At 40.6% G+C, this 26,771-nt stretch overlaps 1 protein-coding gene across 1 annotated transcript in view; it reads right to left on the bottom strand.

The window, feature by feature from the left end:
* Window positions 1–26,771, bottom strand: part of celsr1b (cadherin EGF LAG seven-pass G-type receptor 1b) — a 67,985-nt gene that overhangs the window by 30,841 nt on the left and 10,373 nt on the right. Inside the window, exons 2-8 of the mRNA XM_030764957.1 lie at window positions 25,532–26,170; window positions 23,237–23,459; window positions 21,529–21,644; window positions 18,408–18,496; window positions 10,223–10,380; window positions 8,352–8,515; window positions 8,086–8,211 (exon numbers count right to left, since the gene is read on the bottom strand). Coding sequence (XP_030620817.1) covers window positions 8,086–8,211; window positions 8,352–8,515; window positions 10,223–10,380; window positions 18,408–18,496; window positions 21,529–21,644; window positions 23,237–23,459; window positions 25,532–26,170 — 1,515 coding nt within the window. The remainder of the gene's footprint in view (window positions 1–8,085; window positions 8,212–8,351; window positions 8,516–10,222; window positions 10,381–18,407; window positions 18,497–21,528; window positions 21,645–23,236; window positions 23,460–25,531; window positions 26,171–26,771) is intronic.

Below are 26,771 nucleotides of genomic sequence, written 5' to 3'. Positions count from 1 at the left end.
AATTTAAAACCAGCTAATTTTATAACCAACACTATAGATAACAATATAACTATATCAGATCAGCGATTAGAATGTTTTACTCCCCTTCAAGCGACCGAATTAACCTCACTAATTTCTTCATCAAAATCACCAACTTGTGTATTAGATCCCTTACCTACACGTTTCCTTAAACAGATACTACCAGTAGTCATTGAACCTCTTCTAAAAATAATCAATTCCTCCCTTAGCATTTGCTACGTACCTAAATCTTTTAAACTAGCAGTTATCAAACCCCTAATTAAAAAACCTGACCTTGACCCCTGTTCGTTGTCCAACTACAGGCCAACATCTAACCTCCCCTTTATCTCCAAGATCCTAGAAAAGGTTGTAGCACAGCAATTATGCTCATAATTACATAGGAATAACATTCATGAAATGTATCAGTCAGGATTTAGGCCTCATCACAGCACAGAGACAGTACTGGTTAAAGTTGCAAATGACCTATTACTGGCCTCTGATCAGGGTTGTTTCTCCTTGCTTGTGTTGCTTGACCTCAGTGCAGCCTTTGACACCACTGGTCATACTATTCTCCTTGATAGACTAGAAAATGTTGTTGGAGTTAAGGGAACAGCCCTCTTATGGCTTAGGTCCTACTTGACTGATCGTTATCAGTTTGTTGATGTAAATGGTGACTTCTCTACACATACTGAGGTAAAGTCTGGATACCCACAAGGTTCTGTTTTAGGCCCACTGCTTTTTTCTTTATATATGCTACCTCTAGGTAATATTATTTGTAAACATGGTATTAGCTTCCACTGCTATGCTGATGACACACAGTTGTATGTCTCAGCGAAGCCAGACGAGAGACACCAGCTTAACAAAATTGAGGAATGTGTAAAGGATATTAGGCACTGGATGCTTACTAACTTCCTCTCACTTAACTCTGAAAAGACAGAAGTACTTGTACTAGGATCACGTGCAGCTAGGAGTAAGCTTTCCGATCACATAGTAACTCTGGATGGCCTTTCTCTTTCATCATGTGCAACAGTAAAAGACCTTGGTGTAATTATTGACTCCAGTCTTTGATTTGAAGCTCATGTAGATAACATTACCAGGATAGCCTTCTTTCATCTTAGAAATATTAACAGGATAAGAAATGCATTATCATTTCAAGATGCTGAAAAATTGGTTCATGCTTTCATTACCTCTAGGTTAGACTATTGTAATGTCTTACTGTCTGGATGTTCTAATAGGTGTATAAATAAGCTACAGTTAGTTCAGAATGCAGCAGAGTTCTTACTAGAACCAAAAGATATGATCACATCACTCCTATCCTATCCTCACTGCACTGGCTGCCAGTCAAATCTCGTATTGATTATAAAATCTTACTATTAACCTATAGAGCACTAAATGGTCTTGCGCCACAGTACCTGCGCAAACTCCTGGTCTTCTATGATCCACCACACCTACTTAGATCAAAAGGTGCAGGCTATTTGTTGGTACCCCGAGTTGTGATGGCTACAGCAGGGGCAGAGCCCTCTCTTACAGAGCCCCACAGTTATGGAACAGCCTTCCAATTAATGCTCGAGACTCAGACACAGTCTCTATGTTTAAGTCAAGGCTGAAAACTTATCTGTTTAGCCAAGCCTTTGGCTAACAGCTCTTTACTAGGCAAAGGAGCAGATCTGGAGGGTTCTCGGGCATAGAATGTTTGGTGAACTGGGATGTTTGGATGCTGTCGCCCCCCCTAACATGTTCATTCAGGTTTGCTGACGGTGGAGTGGGTGGCCGCCTTGTGTCCCAGAGTACCTTCATGTCCGTATTACCTTCTAGCTCTCCCTTTTAACTATGCTGTAATAGCTAGTCTTGCTGGAGTCTCTGCCTGCACTCGGCACACAATGTATATTTTCCCTTGACCATTATGTGGAAATGAACATCTAACAATCTCTCTCTCTCTCTCTTTCATTCTTTCTTTCTCTCTCTCTCTGTCAAGCCACACATGCTACTCGCCACACATGCTACTCCTGAGATACCAGTGATCCTGACTTCTCCTGCCCTCTGGACTGATCCATCCTGGTGTTATCATCTTTCATCCCCCTGTCAGCCTCCTGTCAGCATCGCCATCCCCTTTGTCCATGCTCCAATTTACTTGCAATTGTAACTGCCCGCTGGGTCGGCACATATTGCACACCTGTCTGGCCAAGGAGGGGTCTCCTCTCTCTGTAGTCCTTCTGAAGATTTCTCCCATTTTCCCATTTCCCTTTTGGGTTTTTGGGGAGTTTTTTCTTGCCCGCCATGAGGATTAAGTCAGGGGGTGCCATCCTGTTTTGATTTTGACCGTTGTGGCCTGTAAAGCCCTTTGAGACTGTAAACAGTGATATTGGGCTCTAAATAAACTTGAAACTTTTTTGAAGCGGTACGCCCTAACCTCTAGACACCACAGACACTGCCCTAACGAAGCTTTTCAACAAGGTTTACTTTGTTATTTTGTAAAATTAAAAATAAATAAATAAATAAATAAAATTAAGGATCAGCATGGATGCAGGCAATTTTTCCCAATGCATTGCTATTCAGTTATCAAGCATATACATTGAATTGATTTTAATACCTTTAATGTACTTGAAATGTGCACTGCACAACTGTATTATCTAGGAAAATACAAGTGTCAGATTGGGACTCAGTATTGGCAGATACTCAATATTAAATGACTCGGATCGGGATCGGGGGCAAAAAAAAAAAAAATCATGAGATCCCTATTGATTAATGTCTGTATAATATTGAGGAGCAGTGTCTAATGACTGTATGATGTTGAGGAAATGTGTAATGACTGTATCGTGTTGGGGAGCAGTGTGTAATGACTGTATAAGGTTGAGGAGCAGTGTCTAATGACTGTATGATGTTGAGGAGCAGTGTCTAATGACTGTACTGTATAATGTTGAGTAGTGTCTAATGACTGTATAATTTTGAGGAGCAGTGTTTAATGTTTTTATGCTGTTGAGGAGCAGTGATTAATGACTGTACAAGGCTGAGCAGCAGTGTTTAAGTTTTATTTTTTATTTTGCTGTGTATCTCCTTTTGTCTTATTTTTTGTATTTAGGAAAATACATTTTGAGGCAGTTATTCTTCAGAACTAAAAGCCTTTACATTGCTAGACCATGTGTTTTAAAGAAAGCGACTAATTACTTAGTACATATATAGTTGGTTAATGTGTTGCTGTACTGTACTGAAATTACTCTGTGTCTTCCTTGTAGTTTTTATAGCTGTACCTGACTCAGAATTTTGTCAGTCGAATCGGATTTGGCTGTTCAATACCAGTATTTGACTATTCATTCCTTTTTTTCCATAAAGACTTATCTGGAAATCGGAAAATCCACTGGCATGAGTTTCTGTGATAATTTCGACCACATTGACATAGTCAAGTGCAACAGAGTTATGGGAACATATTTTGAGCATTTAAAAATCAATTAAAGACAGCTGCATCCAAGATTGCAGCCTATTTTAATTGCCGACATATAATGTCAGGCTACCATGGATTTGTCGGAATAATGACACAGGCGGTACACGTGTATTTCTGTTTAAATCAAGCTCTTATAACCTGTTTTTAAAATTTCACTTTAAACATTAAAAACAACGTGTGGCCTAAATGAATGATCAAATGAAACAGTTTAAAATGAATCCATGTCATTGCCCGCTATAACTTTTGGTCTTCAACAGGATAGGCTTATTGGGCTACTATATTTCTCTTCCAACATAATGCGTAAATCTTAAGTGTAAACAAAAAATAAACAACAAATAAACAAATTAAACACTTGCAATTTAAGATTTGAGGTAGGCCTATTTAAGATGAAAAAGCAAACGTATGTCTTCAGTCTCTTTCTCGATGGCTACCAAGCTATGCAACTTACCCGTTTCAAGTGGTTTGCCATGTTCGATGTTGTTGAATGATAAACGAATTCTTGCATACAGAATTTGCATTTAACTTTGTTCGGGCTGTCCTTCAAAAGTTTGAAATGCCGCCATACTTGAGACTTCTTCTGAGACATGTTTATAACCAGCCTAGACTACCAACCACCCCACCTCAGGTTTCAGCTTCTCTCATCAGTTAACCACCAGCGCGTTTTGTCACGTGGAGTTTTTAGCAAGCGTGCCAGCTAGCCCTGCTAGAATATAAAAATATATTTATGATTCCCCTTATTTATAATTTCTCACTGAAATGTTATCTCTGTGCATTTTCTGTTTTATCCTGTCATTGTAATGCACACTGACTAGCAAAAAAAAAAAAGACTGCTGGACCTGAAGAATCTCAGTAGACTGACGGGTCTGTAAGTGCATGATCTGTCCCGGATCGTTCTGCACATGAGTACGCTGACCGTTAGGGTTAGGGTTAGGGTTAGGGTTAGGGTTAAGGATTGGGTTGAGTTGACTTTTGCGAAAGCGCATGCATGTGCAGAGCGGATCGTGCTTCCGGGACGGATCATGTAGTTACAGGGTCTCCGAATAGTCAAAACATTTACGTCCCAAGTCTTTTCCTAACCACTTTTCCTTGACCTCGATGGAAAACGTCATGATGTTAAGGAAAGATGGGAAGGAGAACTCTTAAAGACAACCGCGGTGCTAAGAGAATCCGACTGCACTTACACTAGGCTACGTAATCTTGCGACTGAGGATATTACTGACGTAGATCTGCCGTGGTGAAACTACAATGTTCCGAAGATGGACTACTAAAATCGCATCTTAGATGCTTCGCCTCGTGCGTTCATACCGTGTTTTTTCACGGCATGTAAACGTGTACAACCCACTGAAAAATGCTACTTAATTACCAAGCTTAGAATTGAAACAAAAAAAGGCATATAGGCTACCATTTCACAAAAGTGAAATGAATGGTTGCTCATGCTCACCCTCGTATCCACTCACATTTATTAACATGAATCCCAGTATGACTGCAGGAAAATAATTGAGAAATTTATGCATGATAGGCATAGGCCTTCAAATCTACTATTGTACATACCACCACTCTCAAGTTTCAAACATACTAAATCAAAAACATCATCTGGCTATAAACGTCTCATATCCCTTATCGGTCATGTTGATCTGATCCATTTTTAGGAAATATCATTTAATTTGATTTGCAATTACTAATGCTTGTATTTCAGCACCAATACTTAGTTTTAATCAGAGATAATTGGAATATTGTTTGTAGATTATTTAAATTCATATTGTGAATTTTAACTGTTAAGAATTTACGTATGAATGCATGAGCACGACGCGGTTTGCGTGAGAAGCCCTTTTATAGTCAGAAATCGTTAGAAACTGTTTAGAAACTGTTATTTCTAAACAGATTTTGAAGAGCATACGTATTTAGACCGACACCATCACTTAGTCATGTTACTTTTACTTACTTATTTTATTTTACTTGTATAGGATCAGCAAATCATTAAATGAGAAAACTTCAGCCAGATAATCTTTGTGTTGCGTCAAGGATACGCTTGTCACTGTCCAGCGGTTAGTATTTTGCATTCAAATAATCGTTTGTTTTCGCAGTGCGTCGCTTTAAATGTTGGGTACCGCAAAGTATTATGGGACGAAATTATCTCCTTTCCTTTTGTAAACAATGGTCCAGTGTACCGTATGGCAAAGGAGATAGGATTGGAGGCACTGAAGCACCTTTCCTTAGCATTTAGAGAACTCGACCAGCTCTTATCATGGCTGCCACTTAGATACTTCCGGGTCATTTTAGTCAGTTAGGAACCCTCCTAAAGATAGAAGACTATTCAGATGCACCTTCTGACAGATAATTCGACTCGTCGACTTTCACAGGGCGGCCCTAGTAGATTCCATTTTGTAGATTTGTACTCTCTTTCAGAGAGTAAAGTGATAAAGTAGTGTGTAAATTAAATAAAGTACTGTATAATGAAATAAAATAATGTATAAATGAAATAAAGTAAAGTGTAATGAAATAAAGTAATGTATAAATGAAATAAAGTAATATGTAATGAAATGAAGTAATGTGTATGAAATAATGTATGATGAAATGAAGTAATGTGTAATGAAATAAAGTAATGTATATTGAAGATAAAGTAATCTGAAATTAAATAAAGTGATGTGTAACGAGTAGTTGCTTTTTCCATGAGTTAATGAGAGAAGTAATTAGTATTCCGTAATGGATTACTTTGTCTGAATAACTATCTCATCACTGGTTAGAGGACAGTGAAAGTGTGTCAGGTTTTGCTCTAAACCTCCACTTGAGCAGAGCTGTTTATGGATTACTACACATTGCCTTCTCCAATGTGAGGAGCATGGCGTAATTCTGTGCATTAATCAGGTCTTGTGAATCATCAGCTCAGACATGGAGATGAAAACACAACCTGGCCTATCCATGACCAAGACCTGTCAGATATCACTTTCGCTAGCACCCCAACCTGTCTGCCCCTCAGGCGTAAGCAATCCAGGAGTACACCATGTTTTATGACTCATGTGCAGAGGTCTACATTAGTTTTTCATCTGGCTTCACTGGATTCCTCTATATAGCAAAATACCCATTCTTTGTGGTATGACGTGCAAATATAATTGTAGAACAGCTTGTAAGCATTCCCGGGTCAATACAATGATATATACAAAAGTACTAACTAATCAATCTCATGTGCTATACATTGAGTACCAGCTATTGCCATCAGGGAGGAGGTTTAAAATACAATGTTGTCACTTGAATAGATTTAAAAACTCTTTTATCCCTACTTAAAAAAAAAAATTAAATGGCAGCCACAGGGACAGAATTGATGTGACCATTTTCCAGTTGTAGTGCCTCTCTGTACTTTTTTGGAATTATAGGTTTTATCTATTTAATCAGTGTATGTTTTTCTCTGTCTTTTTTACTACATGTTACTGTATGTTTTGACTATTATGTTCTTAGATATGTTTCTTGTTCCCTGTAGCTGTTTTACCCTGTCTTTTATGCATGTGAAATGTTTTTCTCTATGGATGCAGCATGAGTGGAGGCCCGAGCCAGATTTCCTACAGTGTGGGACAATAAAATGAATCTTGAATCTTGAATGTGGCCACAGACACACAGCAGATCATGTTTCTGAGTGGTTCCAGGAGCAAGGTCAGAGATGAGCATTGGCAGATCATGACATTGTCAAGGTCATAGATGAGCATTGGCAGGTCATGACATTGTCAAACAGAGGAGCAGATCTGAAGCACAGACCTCATCAAAGAGCAAAACCACCAGGAAGTAGATCAAACTAAGCTCTCTGAAACCACTAAGCCACTTATAACTCCATTTCCTTCTGTCTTATTCACCACACCATCACATTTTACCATGTGTTATACTCACTATTAATGCAGCCTGACAAATTATAAAAAATACTTGTGGGTTGTCATGAAGCTGAATCTTTAATCCATCAGTGTCGTTTCTCTTTTGAGGAACATACTTCAAAAGAAATCGACTAAATGTTAATGAGTCAAAGTTCAAACTACATTAAAAAATATCAGTGGGATAACACTGCTTCTAAAAAATATACAGAAGAATTTGAAATCAAAATCACAAACTTTTTCTCAAGGTATTAAAATACATTCTCCATCATGGTGCAGGAGACCAGCACCATTTGAGTAATTTAGTCAGAGGAGAAGAGACAGCTCTAGCAGTATCTTGTAGAATAATCATGGCCAGGGTGTGGGATAGGATTAGGTTTTAGGGTTGGGGTTTGGGATAGGATAGGATTAGGGTTAGGGTTAAGGTTGGGGTCAGAGATATGGTTAAGTGTAGTCTGGCTGCCAGGGAAAGGTAGGCCAAGGCTCCAGGCTGATAATGTCTTGAAAATCATCTCCATGCCTTTGCTTTCCAAATACCAGGGCACTCAGTACACAGACCGGGTAAAAAAGTTCAATACTTTTTATGCATGAAGAAAACCCTACTGATTCCCTTAGCTGCTTGGTTGGAAGTGTGGACAGAGATTGAAGGTGTGAGTGGGTATGTTTAGCACAGTGCAGTGTTGTGTGACACACGTATCAGTTGCGACAGCCTGCTTTTGCCACCCTATCTGCTTTCACCGTTCATTCACAAACAGAACACAACCACAAGAGAGAGAGAGGAAAAGAATTCCCTACTTTGGTCACAGTTCTTGCCTCCGAACCCCAGTGGACAGTTACAGGAGTATGTATTCCACTTGTTTACACACAGCCCTCCGTTGTGACATACACTCTGTGTACAAAAGTTCCTCTTGGCAGCACAACCTAAAAAGCAGTGAGATTGCTTCAATCACCCTGAACTGAAAATGAGTAAGGAAATAGTCATCAGTGGTTTTTTGTGCCAGCGGCACTGCCTCTGGTAGGAATAGAGGCATTTTCATGGACTGGAGTGTTTGGTCTCTAACCTGCTGTTGTGCCATTGTTTGCGATGAAGCTGGCCATGTCCACAAGCTTGCTGTCAATTGTCAGGTCTTTAATGCAGCCGACAAAATCTCTGTTCCTCACGGGAAAGTCCTCAGGCAGGTTTGGAACGCCGCCCAGCAGCAGAGGCCCGGTCAGGTCCAAAGACCTGCAGACGAAACAGGCAAGCCTGAACAATACTGGTTAAAGAAAAAAACGCACAGGCGCTCACATGTCTTTTACACCACGACTATTCACACACAGAGGGCCGCAGGAGTGAATCATCCGTGAGATTTCCATCTCTGAGTGCTGTGACAGGGAGAGAAAAGATATTTTACTGCAATGTTCCACAATCAGTCACTAATCACCGGAGTCAAGCCTACTTCAAACACCCAACAATCCAAATCAAACAAACACCTAAGCACTCAAATCAAATGTTCCCAGGAAACAGACCGCTGCATCATTGCCACCTGATATTCAGTTATTGACAATGATCCAAACTGTTCTCCAGCCTTATGATCTCCTCGAAAACCCTGAAACAAAATGACCCCAATCAGATGCTGAATTGGATCCAAAATAGAAATATTGCTCAAGAGCTTGATGAAAACAAAAGCCTTTTTGTGTGTAATATGAGTAATCTCTTTGCTCAATTAATGTATTTCTGTTGCAACCTGAAAACTTTTGCCTGACTAAGATCTACTAAGAGTTTCTGGGTAGTCAAGATAAAGAACCAGTGGGTCAAATGGGGATGTGAAATGTTTGACCTGCTGGAACATAAAACTTATCACACATCTACTGTTTTCACACATACTTAATCCTAAATTTGGCCATATGTGGTACTAAACAAATATTAGACATCAATAAATGTTTTGCTTCATCATTATTTTATTTTTATTTGGGTTAATGAAGTGCAAATGTGTAAATTGCACCTGCTCCCTTTACCAGTGTGGGTTAATTACACAGAAACAGGAGCTGTCTGGAGACAGAGTGTCTGGTTGCAGTAAAAGCTGAGTTACCAGAGGACTAATGAGGTTGGCCAGTAAATCAGGTCTCTCATATACTGTACTGGATGTGGAACTTTACCCATGGCTACATTTTACCAGCAGTACGTTAAGTGATTTGATATATCTTCACATTGACTTTGTGTATATCTTAGTTGCATGCAGTAAATATACTTAATCAAAGCTTGCTCGTCAGTCCTTACTGACAGAAGAAGGCTTGTCTCCCTTTAACCCAAACGTAGCTAATACCAACTAACTCCACCGCTACAGGAGATGCAAACTGCCCTGCAAAGCTAAGTCTGGAGTGAGATTCCATTAAAGCCAGGGAGGGTGCTTTGACATGAAGCAGAATGGTGATCTGGGGGAGATTAGTGCAGGAATAGAGGGCTAAGTGGAAGGAGAGTGAGAGAGTGCTGTGTAATCTCCTATAATGATCTACTATTCAACACAAGGCTGCGGTTTGTGTGTCTCACTGATCTCATGTTCTCACATCAAAATATAAGCTCGGGCTAGAGTTTGTGAGAGAGAGAGAGGGAGGTCAAGAGAGAGTGAGTGAGTGGGAGGTAAAGAGAGAGAGAGGGAGGTAAAGGGAGAGTGAGCTTAACTATGTCTAATTTGGTCATTTCTCAAAAGAAACGAATAACTTTGATACTGAACTTGAAATTACAACAGAGGAAGCTGACAATCTACATGAATATGAATATGAATATGGGAATAAAAACATACATGATGAAGAAAAAGTAACACAGAATTGTATTGGAGTAACAACATTTCATTTCTATAGTTTTATGGTGAGATGGTGAAAAAGAACACACTGAGAGTAAGGGAGAAAAACAGTGTCATAAAGGGGCAGACAGACAGACAGACAGACTAACTTTTTAGGCCCTGTCTGGGTTCCACGAGCAGCGCAGGTGTAATTTCCGATCTGTCCTCCAAAGCGCAGTGCCATGGTAATGTCACAATCGTCCACGGCAACCACAGCTACCTTCTCTCCTGACGGTCCGTGGGGAAGGCCGAGGCGTCCGATATTAGGCTGAAACAAGAGGTAAAGACATTTGACTACAGCAGCAGGTGCTAGGCCACAGGACAAAACATACAGTGAGAGCTTTATCACACCTAAAACATTTTAATGTTGATATATTTAAAAGAACTACTCTCTCTTTTATTAGGGCTTCTAAAGTGTTTGTGAGTGACTGAGCAATAGAATTCAAAAGAAATGAGCTCTTCTTTCTTTTGGCAATTTGGAAATATGCCATCATGGAGCGACTGGTTTGGTGTTCTCTGCAGCTCAGAATTCTCATTCTTTCTGGAACCCTGTTATCTGTGAAATCCATAGTTAAAAAAGCACCCCCAGTAAGAACAAAGCTCACTAGGGAGTTGTTGCAGTGGAAATATCTAGCTCAGACACAGTGTGAGGTGGCTGCATTACACTCTGTGGATCCACGGCCTTTTCAGTAGCGACTATAATTGGATTAGGATAGTGAGACACTGCTGGAGAGGAGATATCAGAGAAAGAACACCATTCTATGTCAAATTTCTCCAGGGATCTAACAGTTTCCACAATGCAGCAGAAATCAGCGTTATCAAGCGACACCCATTCCTTTCCAACTACCAATCTCCTTCCTCTTACTACAGCAGGGTTTTTTTCAGATAGAACAAAGCCTTTTTGACTGATTCATCTCCATGTTCTGCATGTCTTTCTGTATGCCTATTATTATTCTCCCGAAACAGAGGGTGTAAATGAATCAGTCGGACGATCACAGGTCACATTGGTTGAGACGCTGAGTGAGTAAGACTTGAAGGAGTTAATGCTAGCAATGCAAATATGCTCTCTCTGCCGGGCTTTATTTCAAAGAGACTCAATCAGAGAAAAGAGGGGAGGAAACTATGTGAGCATGTTTGTTGTAGGGCAGAAAAATTGTGTTCTTCAAACAGGGCAGAGAGAGCCAAACTATGGGAGTGGTGGGGAGGGAAATTAAAAAACCAAAAAAACAAAAACCAGATTGCTTTTTGATTTGTCAGTGTTCTGCAGCTGAAATCAGGGTTTAGAGAGTAGATGCAATATGTGGAATTCTAAGCATTAGTGATTTTTCAGTAATCCATAAACATTTTTTTGTTGTTGTTTGTTTTTTGAAATGTTGCATATGTTGTAAACATCTGAAACTGCTGCTAACTGTTTTTCACTATGTACTTTGCTGTTACAACACAGGAACAGAGATACTGTTTTTGTAAGGACGTTTGCCTGTGAACACGTTCATCACTACCACTCGATGTAAAATTTGAAGCAGCATCACCTTTATGATATGGCATCTTCAAAACACGTCTTCAAAAAGTGTCCCTCTCCAGCCGGATGGAGCGTATGGACTTCATGTGTACGGTTCATATTTCTCAGAGCGTGGTGGGGCTTTGTTCCAGCACAGTGAGATCATAGTGGTAATGCTGCTGTCTTCATTCACATTATCTATAGAGTCAACACAACCTGACGCATGACTTTAGGACATACAGCTCACCTGATACACACATCCTCTGGCTGACAGTGAAAGAACGTCCATTTAAGAGCTACACATTTCATTAGCAACATCTCTGAAATTCATGAAAAAATAAATCCATTTATAAATGTTTGCTATTAATCTTAATCCAGATTTTTACTCAGTTTGTGACTGGGAACATTCTCCTGGCAAAAGATACCAATTAAAGAGGAAGAAACAAACAAAAATGTTAAGTCTGTTTGAATGCGGCTTTGTACCCATAGGATCCATTACACATTGCTACTTTGAAAGAAAATCAAACTTTCAGGTCTATGCAGGTCCCAGCACATGATAAAACAACCATGTGGTCACCTATAAAAAATATATCAGACAACGAAACGTTTTGTCTTGATCAAGTTCTCTGTGTGGAGTAAAGAGGCAGTGCTCTGCCAGTGTGAGATTTATATAAGTACACAACACCCTAAGAAAAGTCATGACATGCCACAAGTTACTGATTAACTGGGCATTTATCTTCAATTAATACATTAATTGCCCTGTTGTTCGGCCTCAGAGACTGTTCTTACAAACTTACAATACTTTCATGACATTTTGGAAAGGGAAAAGTTGAAAATGTCTGTGCATCCTGGAGGGAGGATCTGCAACACTCTTCCAAAACAGCTTTAGCATGCACCAGTGCCAAAGTGGGGGTTTACAGCCATGCCTGTATCCTGTATTCAAGCTCACCACACAGGTTGGCCTCTGGATTAAGACAGGGACTCATCCCATAGATGGTCCACAGGGTTAGGACTGTGATTCTGTCCTGTTCCAATCCTGGAACCCAGCACTGCAAACCATACCATAACATCACCCCCTCTGAATTTTGCTGCTAGAGCAACCCACTCAGGTTAGAAATGTTCCACAGGGAATCCAAACCATGCATGAGACAAAAAATCCATCAGAATGGCACAGCATATAGCTTGACTTGACATCTTACAAAACTAATTTCCATTCTTCCATTGTGTGTTGGCAATATTAAACAGTGATGCGCATTTACCTATAGCTAGTTTGTGGGCTGCAGCTCTTCCATGAAGTTTCATGTCATGCAGTTTTAAACGTGTTACAGAAAAATGGTGGTAAGATTTACTTGTGGTTGCTTGTACCTCTGGGGAGAGGATTGTGCTCTTTAATGCTCTGATGGACAGATGAGATCACCCGGTGTGGTGGCTTCTGGTAGTAAATATTTTGCACCTACTTGGTTATGTCTTAGGCTCCTCATCACCTGCTAACTTTACAACATTGCCAGTTGTCAACATGGGAAATTTTAATTCTTTCATGATAAATATTTACCCCAAAAGTTATCCAAGCCCAAATTCCCTCTGAATGTCTTTTCCAGTACTCTCTTAGTGCTGCATAAAAAACTCCTTTCCTATACACTGATCATTCCTGCCGCCAAAGTTATGTTTAAATAATGAAGCCACTTCAATTTCCCTGAAATTTGATGGGTATTGCATGCCTTTTTTGTAGACGTTCAGATAATCCACTTTTTTGTGTATCTAAAACAGTCAGGTGATTGCCAAAGTCATTCAAATGCACAAGCACAAGAAGAGTGATCTGCAGGTATCAGCCCTCCAAGCGTTATACAGGGTTCCTTTCCTTCTCCCAGGAGCAGATACAAACTTACACCATTAATCTCTTTGTCCCCCAAATCCATAAAGCCCTTTCAGAGCAATATGTTAGCAGGTAATGAACACAGGATCCCTACAGTCACAGGAGTGGTAATTGGCTGAAATTCAACTCTAAGCAACTCATAATAAAAACTTTGGCCAGCCTCGACCTTCCGTTGGAATGCCTTGATGATTACACGTTCTCCCATTTCACATGCCAAAATACAACAATTAATCGTCCAAAGGATAAGTGCCACGAGGAATGCTGAAGGCACAAAGCTGTCAGTTCAGCCCACAAACAAAACTTTGTGCCACCAAACATCATCACCTGTATGCCAGAACAATGGGCCACTGATCCCTATGGACAGACATGAGGCCTTTCCTGTCCCATAAACACAGCCCCATAAATCCAGCCCTGCTTCAGAGAACATGCCTGGTATGCACTTTGTCAGAACCAGGCAGAAATGGACCATTTTTTTTAAACACAAAACCAGGCATTTTATTGGAGCAAAGAAAGGAATGATAAAATCAGAAACTTTTACTCCATTCAAAAAGTTAATCAACATTTCCTGTTTTGAACAGCCTGGATCATCCATGACATATCATTGAAAACAGCGGCCTTATAAAGAAAAGGTATTTAGGATTTGAATGTAATGTTTTCTGGCAGTTTATATTTAAATGTAATATTTTATAATAGTTCATATTTAAATGTTATGTTTTATAATAGTTCATATTTTAAATGTATTATTTTCTAACCATCCATGTTTTAATGCAGTGTTTTCTGACCATTCATATTTAAATGATTCTGGTTCTGACAAAGATTAAGTCAGGGGGTGCCATCCTGTTTTGTTTGTTGTGGGCATATAAAGCCCTTTGAGACTGTAAACAGTGATATTGGGCTCTAAATAAACTTGAAACTTGAAATTTGAAACTTGTAACTTGAAACTTAAATGCAGTCTTATATTACTTGCAGTTCACATTTGAAGGCACAAGACTGACTGAGAGAAGGATACAACAATTTACAAAAGGTTAAATACAAGTTTCATTTAAATTATGAAAACAAGAACTCCAATGTTTTTGACCTCAACTCAAGTATAACTTATATCAGGCAGAGTTCCAGAGGTTTCACTCAGCGGTTGATTGCTGTGTTTGTGTGTAAGCTGATATGATATCATATGCAGTTACAATATCTAACAATGTTTTTAGCACAAGGTTGCACCTGCAGACAAAACAACATGCCACTTGAACTGTGTAGGGTGAAACACCAGGCCCAGGGGTCAGCTCAAGGTTAAGTGAACACAGGTTGACAATGGGAGATGACAACAGACAGAACCACTGGCCAAACAAGACTCGCCACACCAGGGTCAAGCATGTCAGACTTTTAATAAACAACAAAAACAAGAAAGCTCCTATGACACATACCCCTGACTAATATGAGCATTTAAAACAACACCACCAGTAGCACTCAGGGAGCGCAGTGGGCTTTAACGTACTTGACCATAGAGAGTAAAGTAAAAACTTCATAAGACAAAGTAAAAGTGAAGTGGATTAGCTATACTTCCAGACCCTTGAGAAACCCTTTAAACATCAGTGTCAATTTGTCAATGAATGTTAATATAGATGTTTATATATGTATATATATATATATATATATATATATAGCATATAAATTTACTGTTCCAATATTAGAAAAATAAAAGTTTTGTAAGTGTGATCTAAAGTCCAAAGTCTCTCACATGTGATGCAACAGGTAAAAATTTAAAAAGTTGTTTTATGGAAATATTTGGGAAAAATCAAACAAACATCCTTACTGAGGATTTAATTATGTTTAATTATGATTTAATCATGATTTAGTATGGGAGACGGAGGAGCTCTTATTGTCTCCAAAAAAAAAAAAAAAAAAAGAAACAAAAAAAAAACAACTCAAGATAATTTCAGATCATTTCAGCCGATTAAACACATCTTATTGTGAGACCTTGTCAAACGCAGCTTTATGAGTAATGTAGTTTTATGAGTTACAGTAGACAAAACAGAAGGTCAGAGTGACGAGATGGAAACCAGGCCAGCAGATTATGTTAATGTATGAGTTGTGTAAATTCCGTGGAAGAACTGTGGGCCATCTGGTATTTTCAGAGTCTCCAGGCGTCTCACTGTACCCAGAGACTAACTCATCAGGGGGCACAGCTATTGTCCTTCCATCTCAATAGGACCTAAATATGAACCAAGGCCCAGGGGGTGAAGACAGCACCTGTCACTGCTCCATCACAAAGGAACAGAGAAAAACAGCACTGGCCATCTGGATTAGTCCTCAGATACTTTGATTTAGTAGCTACATCAACATCATCTAAACATTATAGTTTAGAAATCTGTTTAGCATGCCAGAGACTGACTGAGACATGCTTAGTTAAAAATGTATATGTCAGAAAGTTGAGAGAGAGCCTGAATGATACATTTCTTATTCATTCATGCTTCAAAAACAGTGACCACAAGATATCTGAATGTATGCTTGTGTGTATAATTTTACTTTCTTTAAATTTAGTGGGGAAGGAAGGAAGAGCACTAAAGTAAAACAAAACACCACATATTTCTCCTAACAGTCATAGCATCGCAGCAAAAACCTTCAAAAGCGTCACAAGGAAGTCCCTCTGTCCAGAAATACCTTTCCACTTCCTGTTTTGCCACAGAGACCTTAAGCACGCTGCCCATCAGGGACAGGACAAAAACCCTCAGACCTTAAGCACGCTGCCCATCAGGGACAGGACAAAAACCCTCAGACCTTAAACATACTGCCCATCAGGGACAGGACAAAAACCCTCAGACCTTAAGCACGCTGCCCATCAGGGACAGGACAAAAACTCTCAGACCTTAAACATACTGCCCATCAGGCACAGGACAAAAACCCTCAGACCTTAAACATACTGCCCATCAGGGACAGGACAAAAACCCTCAGACCTTAAGCACGCTGCCCATCAGGGACAGGACAAAAACCCTCAGACCTTAAACACACTGCCCATCAGGCACAGGACAAAAACCCTCAGATCTTAAACACACTGCCCATCAGGCACAGGGCAGAAACTCTCAGACAAACACACTGCCCATCAGGGACAGGACAAAACTCATCAGACCTTAAACACGCTGCCCACGCAAAAACCCCCACGCAACAGGAGTGTCAAAAATCCATTTACTTTCCTCATCAGTGTGACAGTCTCTAAAGAGAACCACACAAAAAGAATGGCAAAGTCTCACCAAATATGGACTGATCTGTCTGTTCCCATGGCAACCCTACAGTCTGCAATCCAAAACATGACCCCACAAGTCTAAGAATCCCCTATTAACACAGGGAAAATCAGAGTGGGAGGCTAACCTTTGACACCAAACACTCATCCTGATCATGAATCTATCATTCTACAAAAGCCTGAGGTGGCAATAACAGCTCAAGATGACCAAAACAGTTCGTTCATAGACCAGTTTAAGGGGTCTGAATGTGTTTAGAGGTTGGTTTTTCCTCACTGGCATCTTATCCCCACAGAAAATCTACCACACACCTTCATCCATCTACTCTTTGTTCTGTTGCACAGTATTACCACTGCTAATATCCGACCAGAAATATAAATCAAACAAAATCTACTCAGTTGTATTGTATTGAGAGGCGGGGGGGGGGGGGGGGGGGGGGGGGGGGGAGTTCAGAAGTGAAAAAGACAGAGAACGTGAGAGAGAAAAAAGTTTCTCATTCCATGTGAAACTACATAATGAAATATGACACACAGTCAACAAAGGAAGACAATTTGCTCACAGCTATGAAACATGACATGCTTCATTAGACAAATACAGACTTTTTAAAAAATGTGGCATTTCTTTCCTGGCCCTAACCTATTGTATTAGGATTTGAAGACAGTGAGGATCAAAGTCACAGAGACACAAGCTGTGTTTGAGAAACACATACCTTACTAGGCCCTGATACAGGGAGAAAGCCTACAGAAGGTCTTATTTGCCTGTAAGCCACTTGAGAAAGTGTTAAAAAAACACAGGCAATGATCTCCAGTCAAGCTTTAATACTGATACTCTCTGTAGGCTGAAATCAGCAAAACCCATTGGGTCAGATTTACTGTACTTTTCTTTACATGACCTCATAACAAGAGTTCTCTTCTCAGCACTGCAGTAATCAAACCTTTCAAAAAGAAAACCTGTTCACACAGACAGTGTAGTGCAATTACGTTCACACAGACAGTGCAGTGGAGTGATGTTCACACAGACAGTGCAGTGCAGTGTTGTTCACACAAACAGTGTAGTGGAGCAATGTTCACACAGACAATGCAGTGCAGTTATCTTCACACAGACAGTGCAGTGCAGTGATGTTCACACAGGCAGTGCAGGAGAGTGATGTTCACACAGACAGTGTAGTGGAGTGATGTTCACACAGACAGTGCAGTGCAGTGCAGTGACATTTACACAAACAGTGCAGTGATGTTCACACAGACAGTGTAGTGGAGTGACATTCACACAGACAGTGAAGTGATGTTCACACAGACAATGCAGGAGAGTGATTTTCACACAGACAGTGTAGTACAATGATGTTCACACAGGCAGCGCAGTGCAGTTATGTTCACATAGACAGTGCAGTGCAGTGACGTTTCCACAGACAGTGCAGTGATGTTCATTCAGACAGTGTAGTGGAGTGACATTCACGCAGACAGTGTAATTTTTTCCACACAGACGGTGCAGTGGAGCGATGTCCACACAGACAGTGCAGTGCAGTGATGTTCACACAGACAGTGCAGTGCAGTGATGTTCACACAGACAGCAAAGTACTGTGGTGTTCACACAGGCAGTGCAGTGCAGTGATGTTCACACAGAAAGTGCAGTGTTGTGCAGTGCTGCACGGTGTTATGCATTGTTTCACAGTGTAGTGCAGTGTTATAAAGTTTTACCTTGTTGTAGTAGTGCAGATGCACTGTGTGCCAATGGCCATCACTGACTCCGCCAGGAACGAAGGGAGACACTCCTGTCTGAGCTTCTCCTGTACACACCAAACACCCCACAATTTTACACATCCAGCACACACACCAAGTCTGTCCCTCAAAAATACACATCAGAAAATATCTGAAAATATAATATTTACTTGGGCTGCACCCTAATAGTCAACCAAACCATTAGTCAACGAAAAGAGTCTTAGTTGACAAAGTTTTCATTGGTTGGTTATTCACAGAAAAAAAATGAAAACAAAAACCTCAATCTCTACTCAGGAGCTGCGCCTTGTCATTAAAAAGTTATTAGGCTATGTTGGTCAAGTCACCATCCAAAGTGTGGGATCATTTCGAATGTGTGCGAAGGATGACCTCAAGAAGGTGACATGCAAACTCTGCATACAGAAATTTGCCTATAATTCACTGACCTCAAACAGGACTTATTATTTGAAACTTGAAACATTATGCTAAATAACTGGGGGCCAAGCATCGAAGCTGTGTAGGCACCCATTGTGTTTCTACCTTTTCTCCATCTTCTTTTTCTTCTTCTGGCTAGGGTGTCTATAGCAGCCCCTAAGTGTATGGTAAAAAGTTGTAAATTTTGGCTGATTGGGGACAGTTCCCTGATTGTTTTCACCAAGCTTCATGTCTGCACCTTGAGCGCTCTAGCACCACCAATGGGTCAAAGTTGGAGGTGCATTTACGCATGTAACTTTTAAACTGCATGCCCGATTTTCGAAAATGAATATCATTGGATTCCATGGATCAAGCCAAGTTCAATGCACCCCATGCTGTCAATTTCACCCATATTGGATTTTCTGCCATATTGGATTTTCTGAAAAGGTTTAAAAAGTTTTCACAGGCCACAAATTTTGTCCAATATTCCCCAAAATTGGCAGATGATCTTCAGAGCAATCCTCACAAAAGTTATTTGTTGGCTTTTCAGTTTGCATCAACCCATTACAGCCATTCGAAATTGGTGGCGAAGTCGCCAAAATGGAAGAGAGCTCATATTTCAACAATGATTCGGTGTATAAAGACCAAACTTCGTGAACTGACTCAAGACTCCGCTCAAAGGGCATCCAAAACAAATTGCCCCATTTTACCACTCGGTGGCGCTATAATAAGAAAAAACATGTTTTTGCTTATTACTCTTCATATGTTTGGTCTAAAATCATGGTTGCTATTTCAAGTCATGCCTTTTTTGATCCTGAGGTCTGGACACTACACCATTTCTTGTTCTGCTATTGTATTCGACAGCGAAGTCGCCAAAGAGGAAGTATAGACATAACTCAGTGACAGTTTGATGTATCAAAACAAGGAGCATGGACTATTTGTTGGCTTTTCGATTTACAATAACATTCACCATTACAGCCGATCACAATCAGTGGCGAGGCCGCCAAACAGGAAGTGAGGGCATATCTCAGCCATTCTTTGATGTACTGGCACAAAACTTGGCAGGTAGACTCAGGACACCTACCTGAGGATGTGCATAAAATTTGTGTCATTTTACCAGTGGGGGGCGCTGTAATGAGCAAAAATAACTTTTTGACTCTTAAGTGTTCATGTGTTTCTCTTAGCTAAATTGATTCTTGCATTTGTTCAATTGTCTTAAAACTTGCTATCAGTGCTTACAGCCATGCTTTTAACAAAATCAGATCAAGTTACCATGTCAACTCTGCCCTGCTTGGTCCCCACATTGCTGCTTGCAGCTATATTTAATGGTCTATTTGTGTGGCGGCCTGGGAGAACCTGTCAGATGTCACTGCCACATTCAGAATCATCACCGGAATAGCCGTTAGCACTGTCGTATACAGGCGGCTCGCTTCGCGCATGTGCTTGTAAAATTTATATATTAAAGGCTCTTTATTACGGTTTTGGTTTTGTATCTCTCTGTAATCTAGCACAGTGTTAATGATGTCACTTATAACATTCTCTCTCAGCTCTGGAAGTCAACCCATTTTCTGATGCCCCCCCCCCCAAAAAAATATTATATATATATATATATATATATATATATATATATATATATATATATATATATATATATATATATATATATATATACACACACAATGCCTTTAAATAACGTCCTCTAGTCGACTAGGACAATCTTTGGCCAGGGGCAGCCCAACTATTTACATACCATGACAATCAGAGGAATGCAGCATTTCATATTCACAACATGAATTTTTTTTTTTTCTGTCTCAAACCTTGCACAAAAATAGCTGTTAAGGCTGAGGAGTGTTTTATATTGTGTTGTGTTTGTTTGGATAAAAAGAACACAAAGGGAGACTTTAATATGAACAGCACTCTTCCAGTCCAGCGCTCACAGCAAGCAGAGCATTATGGGAGGAGAGAAGGTAGTCTAATGTGTGACTGTGGAGTCTTGGACCTTCCATGTGTAAATGTAACATATCTCATGACCCCTGTGTCCCTCCACCCCCACTTTCGTTTAAGTTCTCAGAACTGTAGGTGACCTTTGACATCTTTGAATTCATCAGTCACCAGTGACTCTGTATTGTCGGCATTCCTCACGGATGCAGACAGTGAGGGGCCTGATAGTGTCTTCACTGTGAGGAAATGTACTGGCAGCACTGACCCACAACAGCATACACTACACACAAGTCATCCACCCAGTCCCACAGACTGAATGTGTGAAAGCATTCAGTTGACTGCAGTGAGATAACTGCTACCACAAATGCTCTGAACTCAGGCCAAAGATTACAAGAAAGAACAGCATGAGAAAACAAAGGAACAGGTAGATAGAGGAAGTGTGTTCCTGTGGCCTATGGCTTTTTGCTTCCTTTTCCAGGGCATCACCGTTCTCTACACATAAAGACCTGCTCATGTCTTGCTTTGAGCTTTGGAAATATCACTGAACAAATTTCACTGCATCTATGTGTGCTAAGAATGTCAAAAACCTTGCCTCAGACTACCCCTTGACCTCCACACCTAACTACACACAGTTCAGCTCTCTACCCTAACCTTGACCAGGCCAGCCATGACAGAGGCACTGAAGCCTTACAATGAAATCACTAACTGGATTAAAGGGACTGGGGAGGGAAAGCTGTCGGACACCCACCGGCAGAGAAGGTCAGCTGGATCTGCTCCTCAACAATCTCTATGGCAAGGAAATCGTGTCTCTCGTTGAACCTGCCATTGTACAGTAAAAGAGCATTTCTCTCTCGAGTGGCAAACCTGTAGGCACAAGAACAAAGAATGCACCTCATTTCGTTTAATTTTCTCATCCAGATTCAACAGAGAGGAGAGAAACAATACAGAAGTGGAGAACCTTACAGAGAGATAACAGCTTTGAGATTAGAGGATAAGATCTTATCTTATTCAGAGAACATATGACCATTTAATCATCTTTTCATACCAAACATTTTATCCCAACAATTTAGGACCGTTTTAAAAGGGCGACCCACATTCACAGCCACTAAAAGAAATGAACATAAGAGACAGTCAAGTATCTAAACACTCTTCCACTGCGGAAACACGCAGTTAACAGGAACATGTTAGAAAAATAACTGAATGGAGCTGGAAAATAAAAGAGAGGAGTTAAAGGGGAAATGAGCCAGATAAAGGATGTGGATGGATGGAGAAGGATGGAGATGGGAAAATGGCGAGACCAACCTGTGGAAGTTTCACTAAGGCTGCAGAGAGGACACAGGGGGCTCGGACTCAGACAGGTGTCACATGCCATATGGCATAGGGGCAACTTCACAGGAAGACTGAACACAAATGCCTTAACACAGCACGCTTCCTGTTTTCCTATCTGCTGAGGCATGACTGCATTGGCCTACTGGACTTATGAACTTATGGAAATGTTATATTATTATTATTTTTTTGTCTACATAGTCTCATGGAGAATTTACAAACAGGATCACTCCACTCATTCATATATAGTGTATGAGGTGGTAGAGTAAGGCCTAACTGATTACTCAGAGTGTTCAAAAGACCTTCCCTGTCCCTTAAAAATATCACGAAGAGACAGGATCCTTTGACTGTTTTAAAGGTAGAAAAACTAGGAAAAGTCTCACACACATTTCTTCTCCAGTGTCCTTGTTGTTGTTTGTTTGTTTTTGTTGATTTTGTTTTAGGCTTTTTTGTATATTTATTTCTTTCTTAACGGCCCCATAATGCTGAGGAAGGGAGCTTGCTGCCGAAACATTCACTAAATTGAAAAAAAAAAAAACAGTGTTGGAGAAAAGAGAGTGTGATCTTTCCTTACTTTTTTGGCAAGTTCTTTGTTCAGCACCTAACCAAACAAAAGTGTGGGTTTTTTTTCTTTTTCATTTTTGTAGTTTTAGGATCAGACTCAACAGGAAAGAAAGATGTGTCTGAACATGCCCAGTCATCCCCAAGTTCAACTATTTATCAGCATTGCCATGAAAACAATTTTTTTAAAAATGAAAATCTCTCTGTTTATGCTGTCAGTATGAGCAGGTGGACAGAATAATGAAACAGAATAATGAGAAAGAATAATGAGAAGGCAAGAAGATGTGTCACATGTTTCACCTGAGGAGGAGGTGAGAGGATAGGAGATTGGTTAATGGATGGATGGTTGGATGGTCTTACATGAAGTGACAGAAAAACAGGACAGGACAACAGACAAACAGTAAGAGGAGAGTCCAGTTAGAGTCCAGTGAGATGGTAAGTAAGAGTTCAATATTAAGTACCAGTAAGAGGGTAAAAGAATGAAAGTCCAGTCAGATTGAAGAGGAAAACTGATTGACTTGTATGTGCCTAGTTGGGTGAGGCAACAGAGATATGGAAATTATACTCACATGAAGGAGACAGAGAAGTGGAACCTTTGTCGAAGACCTCTGAAGGTGAGAAAGGACTGCCCAGGGAAACTGCGTGTGGTCATGTGACAGAACGGTTTTTCAAATTCCCCCTCAGGACACCGACACAAGAACCCCCCAACCAGCAGGTCAACACAATGGCCTCCGTTTTTACACACATCAGGCACACACCGTCCAGAGCGTGCATTCACCTCACAATGTTCACCTGGAGAAAAAAATGTGAGAACCACGAACAAACAACGGATTCCTGCAGAACCACAAAAGGTGAACAAACAGTAAAAAGTACAACAAAAAGAACTGTGTTCTCTCTGAGGCAAAGAGCGCTGGAACACATGCTCTTTCACATGTTTGGTCTGTTCTTACATCTAAGCTGTCTTCAGCCACACTTACAAAGAAAAGACCAACTCAAAGTTTTGTTTTGTGTTTTTATTGCATGCCAAAACACAATGTAAAAAAGAAACTTCTTAAATTTGTTTTTTTGTTTTTAAGTGCAGTGAAAGACAGATTAGATGTAAGAACAGATGAAAAGTCTCAGAAAGATCAACTATTAGTTCATGTAAGACAGAAACCCTGGCAATTCTTAAAATGTTTTCATGTTTTTAAACATCAGTCATACAATTGCTGAAATGAGTTATCCTGGCTAGACACATGGAGAGAAAGTGAGCATAAACAAGATGTAGAAGAATATCAACACACAGTCTGTTTCATTTGCATGCCATCTTTGCAAAAGAAATCAAAAATGCTCAAAGATATCCATTCACTTTATCCAGTGTGGTACTTTACGGTATAGAAAAACTCTGCCATGCCCTCATTTTCTCTGACAGAGTCCACTGTTCTGTGCCTACAAATGTACTACACAATCACCACTGTGTTCAGTGACCCTGTCTGACCTCTGCTCTTGAACGAAATCAGCAGCTCACGCCATAGCAGCCGTGGCACAATTGACTAGCTCTGGTGGTCTGAGAGGTCTGGTCCCTGTCACACTCCACTCCTCACAGGGGGACCTGAGATCTATGACCGCAAACACATGACACTGTCAGAGGGGCTGAAATCATTACCTTGTCCTTTTGGACAGTTGGATAGTGCAGTTTGAATTGTTTTAGATTTCTTTCAATCATTCTTGACACAAAATCAGGTCCATGAAAAGAATGCTTCAGATTGTTTCAAAAATATATGTCTGTTTAACTACTAACAACTCTATTAAAAATCTTTTACTGGCTGGACAATACATTCATCAACATAAGTATGTCAAAGCAACCAATCAATACCCATGGTATTAATTAAAGTCATGAACATGCTTCGTTTCCTCCCCCGTCATCCGCCGTTCACCGTCTTTAATGCTGTCATGCCGTCACGGCATGGTTTAAGACTGTCACAGCAGATTAGAGATGTGCTCTCTGTAACAAACATGCTCAGTCAGGGAACAGTGCCTGACCTTCTAAAGGTTAACTGCTTTTCAATTTCTAAATCACTGAGGTAGATTGTCTAAATGCTTAACTGAGGCATTCCTGCCAGTATGTCTTTTCTCTGTAATACATGCAAGAGAAGATGTTATAATGAGCCAAGTCTGTAATAAACCATAACAGACACAAGCATGCACCAAACAGTTCCTGCAAGGACATATGTAATGCTGTGTCACAAATAAAAGGGCCAATCAAATATGTTCTTTTATCTGACTGCCATTCTCCTGACAAGATCAGGGTCCAGAGTACCAATCTGAACACAGAAAGCAAAGTTCCAAGGCAGTAATGAAACAACTGCCACACTGATAATCCTTTATTAGAGTGGAATTACAGAGACTCCTTTCCCTGTAATGAGAGAAACCTAAGACAAATACTACCAACTGTCCTGTCAACACATCAGGTTATGACCGGGGGCTAGAAAGACACAGGCCCACTGAGTTTTGCACTGTGGCAGAGAAATTAGAGCCCACAAGGAAAGAACCTCTCTGGATCATACAGTGATCCAAAGAGGAATCTGTTCATCTGCACACTCACTCCACTAAAACACTTAAAACACTGCCCCTGTCTGCCCAGCCTTAGGGCCGGGATCAACTGCTTCAGACCATTCTGTCTGAGGATGAGGATGATGATGCAAATATAATTAGAATTATTTTACCTAGAAAAACGTTTTGAGAGTCAGTCCTTGAAATTCTCTCATTTAAAAATAATTGCAATTTACTGAATTTATTCAACTTCTTATCGGCCAATGATACCACAGTTAAGAAAAATGACTGATGAGAGAACATGAGAGGAGAGGTGGGAACCAGACACTGACCAGTGAAGTCCTCTGGACACTCACAGGTGTACCCTCCCTCGCGGCTGTGGCATTTCCCGTTATTCTGGCAGGGCCCAGAGTAGCACAGGTCTATCTCTGTCTCACAGTAGTCCCCAGTAAACCCATCTGGACACCGGCACCGCAGTCCACTGACAGGGCGGATGGGTCTGAAGAGCACAGTGTCTGAGGCCACGAAAGGAGCAGAGCTGTTGAACCTCAGGATGGCCACACACTTCATGTAGTTCTCACAGGGCTCTCGCAGGCAGATGTTGTCGTCGAAGGGCAGGACATGCTGGGCAGAGACGAGCCTCAGCAGGGTGCGGTTCAGGTAGAGCTGCTCCTGCAGCTCCTCTGATGGAAAGTAACGTCCTGGAGTGCCGCCCGGAAGCAGAGCCGAAAATGTGACATTGAGAATGCTGCCGCTGACGTCGGTGTCGTTCTGTATGTTGAAGATAAAGACACTGTCACGACTGGTGGACAACACAGTGGCCACGCCCTCAACGAAGAGTCCGAGGAGAGGGGACAGGAAGCGCTCCTGAGACATGTTGTCCAGACGCACAGTGATGCTGTTGGTCAGCATGTCGTCTGTGATGATGATGACACGCAGTGTACAGAGAGCTAAGACCTGATGGAGTCCATCTGAAACGAGAGAGACTGTCAGCCCAAGATGGAAAAAGAGACACCAACTCAATACATACATTTTCACAAACAATACCAATTTTATTTCAAATTTCAGGTAAATGAATGACTGAAAAAAAATCATAGGTGGTTAAAATGTCATCCTAGAGCAAAATCTGATGTGAGGATACACCAGTATACTTCACTTTAAAACATGCCCATGTAGGGCTTTCCCCTTAACCAAACTGTTAGTCAGTGAGAAGAGTCTTAGTCGACCAAGTTTTCATTGGTCGGTTAGTCGCAAAAAAAAAAAAAAACCCTCAAACTCCATTCGGGAGCTATGGAAGTTATTAGACTATGTTGGACAGGAAATCATCCAAAGTGAGGGATCATTTCGAGCATGTAAAGGACGAAATGAAGATATTTTGTTCAATTTAGTTTGTTAACAAAAGGCTGTTTTTTTTATTTATTTATCATTTGTTTTGTAAGTTATTGTGTTGGTGTAACAAGTTCATACGCTGTGAAATGGAGTGTTGGGACCACATTGAGGAAACAAAATCTGAGATGTCTAGAATCTTTCTGGCTGTTCCAACACATTCAGACTCATTACCCCTCTTGCCGT

This window comes from Chanos chanos, chromosome 2 (assembly GCF_902362185.1).
Source record: "Chanos chanos chromosome 2, fChaCha1.1, whole genome shotgun sequence".
Classification (NCBI taxonomy): domain Eukaryota; kingdom Metazoa; phylum Chordata; class Actinopteri; order Gonorynchiformes; family Chanidae; genus Chanos; species Chanos chanos.
Note: the sequence above shows the minus strand (reverse complement) of the source record. Positions and strands in the feature narration are given on the sequence as shown.